Below are 10050 nucleotides of genomic sequence, written 5' to 3'. Positions count from 1 at the left end.
AATGTTAAATCTAAATGTTGTAAAAAGTGACATCAGAAAATCAACACTACATTTTTAAACAGTGTTTGAAGCTAAATGTGACAAAATTTAGGCATGAATTTTTAGCACAAGCTCCTTTACAAACAGCGCCCCATAAGCTCGCACTAATCACTGTCATTACAATTAGAATGGACATGTTCCAGGTTCCACAAGTACTTTTTTTTTGGTCATAAGAGCACATTAAGCACTACAGGATATATAATTTGATGATACATATATATATATATATATATATATATATATATATATATATATATATATATATATATCCTTACCTTGGCTGAGCCTTTGGTTGTTGTGTTGCTCTTGCTGTTGCTGCTGTCTACGAGCTAACTTCTTCATCTGCAAAATAAACAGTAGCAGCTTTGTGCTCGAAGACAACACCAAAAAAGAGCAACCGTATCGGAAAAATGCTTCTTCTAAATGGAAAAAAAAAATTCAAGCATTTAATATACGGCTGCATTTTACTTTAAGGTCAATATACATTCAAGGTGGCCTATCTGCCCTGAATACATTAGGGGCAACAAAAAGCAGCAGCAGTTAGTAGAAACGCAATGAAAACTGTCCGACAAACACGCAGTTCAGATCTTCTGAAGTGAGGTTCTGTGTAGAGATTATAAATAAATAATATGGTTCCTGCTTCAGATAGCTCGACAAATTCTGGTAAAACTGTAAAAAACATGTAATGCAAAATTGACATTAGTGTAAAGGCTTGTAAAACACTGTTCTCAAGAACCTCTATGGCATTGTTAAGATGGGAGTATTTGTTTTTTTAACCAATAGTAATCTATTTTGGCTCCAGCCCCAACTCCATCTGTTATCTGGTCAGAATTATACGTCAGCATTGGAAACTATGAAAAACAAAAAAGGTTATCCTGAACTATAAAGTGTGCAGTTTGGAAGAGTTTACTCCAGTAGTTGTGTCAGATACACTGATATGCAATTCTAAAATGCAGGAACGTACTCAATGTAAACAAAAACCTCTGCTGAATCGGTCTAAAAGCAGCTAAAACCTTGAGTCACATGACGGACCTATGTTAGGCTGTTTGTGTAGGTAAACAAATATGGTGGACTCGAGCAAGGTTAGGGGACATTTTTGTAGACATACGAGACTGAATCTGCTGCTAAACGTGAGAGAAATGAGAACGAATGAGACCACACACACTTAAATTGATATTTTCTGTAAAAATGGGTTAAAGCCAACTTATTTAAGTCTATTTTAATTTAGATTTAAAAAAATCTACCTGTGTACTTTACTCAAAAGGGTCAGAGTGTAAATTTGCACAACCATTTCAAAAATTTCAGACGTCTCCATCTCAAACGGCTCTTCCATGAACGTCACCGTTGTTGACGTGTTTTCAGTCACTTCGGCCATTTCCGTAGGTAAACAAACACAGGTGGTAGTTGGCAGCTGGTCACAAGTTTTGCTTACAAGTTTTTAATTTAAAGACACATTAACCATCAATGAGAAAAATAAAAAATTGAAATAAGTACCTTTAATGAATATTTCTTCAAACTGAGGCAAAACAAACACTACGTAAAATATATGAATTATTTGTAATCTTTCCACAGAACTCCACTTCTAAAGATCTGAACTACCACTTTGAGCCATGAATTGTTGTTCGGCAGGACAGGAGGACCTAAATGTATGGACTAAATGACACATCCGCAATGTAGGTGGTAGTTTGGCCTTTGGAGAAAGCAGCAGGCAGAAGGAGAGACTGGAGGAGATTTGAGACCAAAACCGACCAGAAAATATAGAAGTAGAGAGACGGCAGCTTGTGAGGTGTTTGATTAGTGTATGAGTAGTTAAACAGGATACACTTTTTTCTTTCTACATTCACAGTAAACAGTGACATTTCTCTTTTCTAGTTTAAACATGTCATGTTGTTCCTGCTCTACTCTCCACAAAAATCACCTAAATTTAATTTTCTGATTTACTGATGATCAAATGACCATCATCAAACTCAGCTGCTTGGTGAGAGACCAGACCATTGGTCAAAGACATCTTTATTCTTGTTGAGCCTTTTAAACTCACACAGTCATTCTCAAGGTCCTATGATTTAAATCTATGATGCACATCTGTCTGTTCATTTGCAAGTATTATTTACTCTTAGTGTCCAGTATGAGGCAAAGTATTGAACCTTATAGACAACACATTTAAAAGGCAACTTTTCAAGCCTTTTTAAAATCTCTGCTCTCTGCAACCTATGAATCTGCTCCAGTCTAACCTAACATAATCTAGATTATGTTGCTTTGTTTAAAACTAAATAAACCAGATCATCATATCAGTCCTGGTTAAACAAGGCTCTCTGCACCTTTACACATGAATACAGATATTCTGAGAAAGAGTAGAGCTCCAGGTTTTTTTTTTTTTGACACCCTACATGACTGCTTGTCAAGAAAAAAAACAATCATTTTGCTCAGACTGCTTATCTGTCAAATGAGTTTTAAACAGACAAGAAACTCTGAGTTTAATATTTTGAGCTCAACTGCAAAAACCTTTGTTGTGAAAAGTTTATTATTCTATAAAGCTGTTTGTTCTTTTAAGTAAAAATACTTACATTTGTGAGTTTCTTTTCCAGTAGAGTTTAAACCCTTAAAAAGAAAAAAAATCTATTTGACCCTAAAATTGAAGGGTCAGATAGCCTTTCTTCTTCAGCCTCTTTCCCTTGGCATGAATGTTAAATATGCAAGTAGGGCTATGTGGTGGGTACAAGGAGAGAAATCGAATTAACCCTCTTAGGTAACGATCGAAATACTAACTATAGAAAAATGCCTGGCTGCCCAGAAATTGGCTCCTTCTCCTAAATTCCAGAAAGAAGATACAATCCCATTAAAACTTTTTCATTATTGACTGAAACTGATTTTGGTACAAGCTACTGTCACTGACAGATCTGAGTAAGTTTAAAGGACCGATGTAAATAATGCAAATCAACATTTTTATAATTCTAAGGCTACCAACTGGTTTGTTGGGCTCGCTTTACTGACCTTTGCTCTCTGGTTCTGAAACCAGACCTGGACCACACGAACACTTAGTCCGGTCTCCGCAGCCAAGGTTTCCCTGACCTGCAATAAAAAAAATTTAAAAAATAGTTATTTATGTAAAATCCTGTGTGGGTTAGTGTTATACATCTATATATAACTAACATTGATCCATACAAATTTATATCCTGTCCTTTGTTCTAGGATCTGAAATGGACAAATCAGGACAGCTCAGGTTGGACGGTTTGGAGACAAAGTCAGAGATCAAGATGGTTTGAACATGTGCAGAGGAGAGATATATTGTTCCACTGCTGGTTGAGGTTTAAATCCAGAAATGCATTTTATTAAATGAAACACAACACTCCAGTTGACCAGGGGAGTTACATATGAGGACCTGACAGAAAATGAGGACAGACAAGGAGCTTAAATCTGCTGGGAGTGTTGATTGGTGAGTCCGAACAGCTGAGATGATTAGAAATGAATTTCAGGGCAAACCGGGAGCCAAGGAGCATCTATGACCGTGGCAAAGCAAAACCTAACTACCAGGCTGGACAGGTTACAAGATGGCTAAGAAAACAAAAACACTGGCAGAAATGAATACAGAAACACAGGGATTCACCGAACTAAAAACCAGGAAAACAAATCTTGACATTATTGGATAAAGAATGTTGAATGTAGAGCTGCGAGGGAGGAAGAAAGGAGGAAGGCCACAGAGAAGGATCATGGATGAGGAGGAGGAGGAGGATGTGCAGAGGGCTGATGAGACGGAGGAGGATGCTGGGATAGGAGGAGATGGAGGCAGCTGAAGGAAGAAATGTTCTCGTTTTCTTGATATTTAACTGCACTCAAATGCAACAACCCTTAAGTTGAATTAGCAATATTAGTAACGTTTGTAAAAACTAAATAAATGTCTTACAAATGCTGAGAAAGAAAAATATTGGATGTTTATGATGGTAAATAAATTGTAAGGTGAACACTGAGCAGCACGTTTGTCTTTGAAACTGGGTGGAAATTGTGTTTTGTTTCTTTTTTAAACGGGTTGAGTCACTGGAGCTAATATGCTTTTTAATAAAATTTTATTAATTTTTTACTATTTGATGCTAGGCTTACTGAAATACTTCAGTAACATTAAACATCACTAATGTCTGTCTTCCTGATTAAAGGAAAAAAAACAAACAATTAAAGCTGCTTCAGAAACAAGAGTGCAACAATAGACAAGCTTTTCCATGAGAGTCGACATTTTTAGAAATCCACAGCGTTGGTTAAATGTATCTATAGTCTTCTACATTAAGTGCACAGTAGGTTGCTCACCTTCCTGCAGGGTTTTGAGGAGACTTCAAACGAAGCCTTGAAGGCTCTCCTCTGCTGGGTGCTGAGGATGGTGCGTGGCCGTTTGGGCCGCCGAGGATCCTTGCTGTCATCGCCGCCTTTCACAGCTGCCAAGAATTTTTCTGATTTCACAACCAAATCCTTGTCCTCGCTTTTATCTGTCGCAAAACACAAAAGAGCCAAACTGATTGTGTGTATTCTGATTCAGTTTCATGTAAATATTTAGTTATAATTTATCGATATATATTTTCCTGTTGATTTTTTTTGTTTTTTTGCCCTCAAACGTCCACATGCTTTGTTCTATTTTCAACCATTCATTTTGCTAAGTCTGTAAAAATGTGTTATGAATTTTAGCATTTCAATAACTTTCAAAACATTGTTCTCTGACATCTACTTCATCATACTTGATTTAATTTTGTCTTATGGTACTTTTAGCTACCATCCTACATTTAACTTTTAGCTACTGTTTCACAATTTTAATTTCTAGCTATGATTTTGATAAAAATATATTTTTAGCCACAATTTTGCTAATCTTAGCTTTATGTAGTTTTGCTGCTTTTAACTTGAAGCTACTGTTTAGCAATTTTAACTTTTACCTGTGATTTTTAAAAAATATATAATTTTAGCTTTTAGTCATCGCTTTGAACAATTTAGCTTTTATCTTCAGCTTTGCTAATTTTACCTTTTACTCTCAATTTTGCCATTTTAAGCTTATATTTTTCTTTTAAATTTAGCTTCTAGCTTCTCCTGTCAATTTTATCTTCTACCTCCTGTTTTAATTTTTTAATAATAGTTTCGCTAATTGTAACTTTCAGAGACTGTTTTGATTTTAGCTCCTGTTCTGCTTGTTTTCATTTTTAACAGTTCAATTAAAAAAAAATCTTCAGCAAATTTCAGCAGTCATTCAGCACTGACTCTCACTTTTTCAAAGAAAAAGCAATCTCTCTTGTTTCATTTTGCTGTCAGTTTGACTCACAGTGGATCTCAGCTGGAAGGATTTTCCTGTAAAACTTGTCACCGTGCGGTGCAGAAAGCTGTGGGCTCAGGAGTGATTCTCTGGTCATACCTGAGTCTGAGTCGTCCGGGCTGACTGTGCTGAGCAGGTCCTTCTCCCTCTCGTAGTCGCTCCTGCACAGCAGCTGACCCTTCTTCAGAACAAACTCGTCTCCTTTGCACAGCTGCTGCTCGCAGACGCAGCAGCAGAAGCAGCTGAGGTGGTAAACACTCTCCAGAGCTCGCATCACAAACTCTGTAGGTGATATTTTTCCCAGACAGCCACTGCATTTAGTGGAAAACAACCTGAGGACAGACAGAAGGAAAAGGGATCATTACAATTAGCAACAAAGGACCACAAAGACAGCAAGAAAGACTCAGAGCTTGGTACACCAAACCTACAAGTGTTGCCTTTTTAATAAAGAAACTGATGATAGGCGTGAGCATGGTTATGATATTTGATGACTGTCCACTGATCGAAAGTTAAGTTAGTTATTAGTGACAGCTTTTAAAGAAATTAACCCAGACTGCAGACTCATCTTTGCTCTTCAGAATACAAAAACTGATTTATTATAATAAAGGTGAAACCAAAAGGCTGACATGGCAGCAGAACTTACAACAAAAGACTTAACACGGAGGAACGCGAGGAGACACAAGGAGCAAAACCTGAATGTGGCCCAAGACCAGCGAAGACAGGATGGTAGGGACAGAATATAAAGGCTGAGGGGTGAGTGGGATCACAAGAATTAAAATAGAACTACAGAAACCATTACAAAACCTAACACAAAAATCCATCCATCCATCCACCCATTTTCTTTACCCGCTTCTCCATTCCGGGTCTCGGGGAGCTGGTGCCTATCCCCAGCAGTCACTGTGCGAGAGGCAGCGGACACCCTGGACAGGTCGCAAGTGAACACAAAAATGATAAAAAAAAACAAAAACCTAAGAAATCCCAAATACTGAAAATTAGAATCTAACCACGCTAAAATATTGAGGTAAAATGAGTTGCCCTCCATCTTGCATGCCAAAATTTTAAACAAAGATCTCACGTGATCCATCAGCACTCAGACTATTTGTTAAGGATGACTCTCAGTTACTACCCCACCAAATTTCAGCTCTATATCTGTAAAACTGGTCGAGTTAGATCCACTTTTGCATTTGTTAATGTCCTTTACCTGCGGTGGCCATCTTGAATTGAGATGATTCAAAAGGTCAATCTGTTGTCGATGTACAACCAGTGATTACTTTCTAAAAGTTTAATTAAAATCTATCTTCTAGTTCAAAGAAAAAGTTCACTAACAGACACACACACACACACACACACACACACACACAACCACGCACAAGTAGTTTCATGATTGCTCACATTTCATAGCAATGAGTCATAAAAATAACAGATTTTCTTATAAAATCATGAGAGTAAAATATACCAAAACCTTTCACGCTGCATTATGGTGTCAGTGCTGTACACATAATTTAGCCATAAAATTATGACCACCTGACATCCATGTTTACCACAAACCCTAATATTTTAATAGACCAACCATACTCCTTGTTACACAATATCAGGAACGAGGGAAATAAACCCAGAGCGCAGACTCATGTCCAATCTAAAAAAACATTTATTAGAACACAAACAAAAAGTTGACGTGGCAGCAGACAAAGAACTAATTTTAAAACAAATCACAAGGAGGTGAACCGGACTGTGGCAAGAAACCAAGAAGAAACAACCAAACAGGAACCAGAAAACAGAAAGAAATGAAGCAGCAGCAGAAGAATATAAAAGGCTGAGGGTGAGTGGAAGATGAGCTCCAGCTGGGACTGACAGGTAATGAGAAACAGGTGAAGTGGGCGTGGCAGGCTGACTGGAAATCTACTGAACTGAGGGCAGGTGATTAGTGGCACAGGGAACACAAGGAGCAAAATTAAACTAGAACGTCTTATAAAGAAACACAAAGAACAAACTGAACACATAGATCACAAGAACAAAAACATGAAAAGCACATAATGAAAATCGAAAAACAGCAACTCAAAAAACACCCAAATCCTGACACACAACAGAACTGTCTTACTAAAAAAAGCCAGCTTCTTTTCCCAAAACTGATTAAAACTGGTTTGACAAAAAAAAAAAAAAAAAAAAATCTAAATTGTTCATCCAGCTTGGGATCAGTGAGAAACGAGCCTGATCCATGAGGATTGTTGACGTGAGTCACCCTCCTATAGTTGATTGGTGCGTCCCGCTGCAACTTCAGCTTTTGAACAACCAACGACCAGAAAACAAAATGAATGAACCACTGCTTGGCATCTTTAAGCCTTTCAAGCCCTCTGATGCTTTTTGATGTTCTCATGTCCCACAGGAAGTCTCATCAAAGGCTCAGATGGAAAGAAAAGAAACTATTTTCCAACCACTAAACACCAAATGTGACAGCGTTCGAGAAGGATGTGGGGACCTTTACAGGAGGTATCCTTCCTGAACCCGTGCGAGTCTGGTTTATATTTGACAAATTCAAGCTGCCACATTTACTGTATTTTCCCTTAAGGCCCTTAATAAACAACGTAATTAACTATAGGACCAGTTTGTTCTAAATCTTTAAAGTTCAAATCTGATCCCTTCACCAAAAAAAACAGTGAAACCAAGATGCACAAAAATCTGCAATAATGAGAAACAACATTTTATCAGCTTCTCAAATTTAGCTTTACTATTACACAAAGTGGAAAAAAAATGGAAAAACAAACAACAAAGACATGCTAATCTATCAATGGTTCCCCAAGTTATGATTTTAAGATAGAAAATTAATTTAACAGCTGACTAGAAAAAAATAGCTAAGGAAGCTGTTGTTAGAGTTAAAATAAGCAGAACAGAAGCTAAAATGAGCAAAACTGTTGTTAAAGTTAAAATTAGACAAATGAAAACTTGAAAGCTAAAAGTATTAAAATTAAAAACCCCAATTATTTTCACTGAAACCAAAAACATTTAATAAATTAGCTATTTTAAAAAGTATTAAAAAATACGAAAGAAAAGAAATTGTAGCACCAATTATATGAATGCTGACTCAGCATTCACATAATTAAAAACTGCATAAGTCTGTGCAAATGATGCTCAACGGGATTTTTAGTTCCTAAATCGTGCATTTTCAGTGACACCTGTGAAGTAAGATGATTGTTTTTTAGCCCCGAGGTCTCTAAAAGACAAATAAAAAAACTTCAATCAAGCAGTGGCTGTTCTGAACTCCTCACCATTCATCTGGCTTGTTCATTTATACGTATATAACTTTTGAATCTTTGAGAGTATCATGAGTGTAGAACAGCATTTTTTTTAAATCATCTTTTGTTCCAAATACTCTGAGCTGGAGGATTGGAGATAAGCAGCCACACCAAATGGACTGTATTTACTGTATATGGAGGATTCCCAGGAACACTCAAAGCGCTCGGCAGAACGAGTCACACAGCACTTAGTTTGTTTGCCATCAAGTTCACCTTTTTTTCTGGCATACATGCACACCCACATTCTATAATAGTTAAGGCAGCGACTATCTGGAGACACAAATAAAAGGAGCCAAAAGCATAGTCAGTTCAGGAGGGCGGCCCGGGGCAATGGAAACTGGGTCTAGTGGAGAGGTGTCCCGCAAGACCCGTTGCACTTGTGATTGAGATTCGGCATTGGATAGGACCATCACAGACTTGGAGAGGTGTCCTCCTGGACCTCTTTGGACTTGGACACAGGAACTGTCCTTGCAGAGGACTTCCCCTGGGCCCACTTGGACTCAGACACTGGAACAGGCAGGAGAGAGGCGTCCCCCAGGACCTCCTTGAACTCAGGAACAGGCACTGGTTAAGACCTGGACAGGTGCCGTGGCAGGGTCCATGACGGGTCTGAACCTTCTTGTGTTTTTGGTGGTTTTATTGGTTGTTTGTTGGTGAGGACCCAAGAATGCAGGTAGCAGGCAGGCTGGTAGGTTTCCAAAAGTATTTAATAACTGAAAAAAAACTAAACAGGGACGTGAACCACATACCAGGACTGAACAGACCTATGCTGAGGATCTGATAGAATGAGTAAAACCAAGGATTATATATATTATGATTGGTAAGTGGAAGCAAGCGAGTCATTACAAATGGCTGACAGGTGTGTGACAAGGCAAGACATTGCGGTGGGAACACAATAGCTGGAACCATTAAAAAAAGCTAAAAAGGCCACTCTGAAACAGGTAACACCAACACTGAAGAACAGAAAACACTGGCAGACAAACTATATAGAAACACTGATAAATCTAAAAACACGAGAAAAAGTTAAAATAAGAAAAAAAAAACTAACCAACCAAGCACAAAACATGCCAAAATAATGTGCGCAGCCTGTAATGCAGTTCTGCAAGCAGTGCACGCAAAAATAAACCTTGATTCTAAAAAATTTGGCCTCTTAAAATGGGCCCACATGGCTTTCTGCTCGCAAACACTCAAAATTCAGTGAGACTGGAACTGAAAATGGGACTGTTTTCTTGCAATTTTCCAGCAATTTTGATCTGCCAACTAGACTTTAACAGTTGCAGCCCAGCAGTGAAAATCCACCTTCAAATACTGCAGATGAGGCTACAAATCTCAAACTGTAGAAACATAATATATATAAACATTATGGGAGGTAGAACTGGCCAAAGGTGACGAGTCAGATACTTCATGTGTGTCATGATATGTTAATTGCATTGGTTTGCT

General features: G+C 37.8%; 1 protein-coding gene across 1 annotated transcript in view; it reads right to left on the bottom strand.

The window, feature by feature from the left end:
* The window catches only part of LOC108246457 (LIM homeobox transcription factor 1-beta-like), a 38242-nt gene that overhangs the window by 2673 nt on the left and 25519 nt on the right, over positions 1-10050 (bottom strand). The window contains exons 3-6 of the mRNA XM_017434012.3: positions 5420-5652; positions 4336-4511; positions 3031-3108; positions 315-381 (exon numbers count right to left, since the gene is read on the bottom strand). Coding sequence (XP_017289501.3) covers positions 315-381; positions 3031-3108; positions 4336-4511; positions 5420-5652 — 554 coding nt within the window. The remainder of the gene's footprint in view (positions 1-314; positions 382-3030; positions 3109-4335; positions 4512-5419; positions 5653-10050) is intronic.

This window comes from Kryptolebias marmoratus, linkage group LG14, assembly GCF_001649575.2.
Source record: "Kryptolebias marmoratus isolate JLee-2015 linkage group LG14, ASM164957v2, whole genome shotgun sequence".
Taxonomy (NCBI): domain Eukaryota; kingdom Metazoa; phylum Chordata; class Actinopteri; order Cyprinodontiformes; family Rivulidae; genus Kryptolebias; species Kryptolebias marmoratus.
This window is presented reverse-complemented; position numbering and strand designations above follow the sequence as displayed.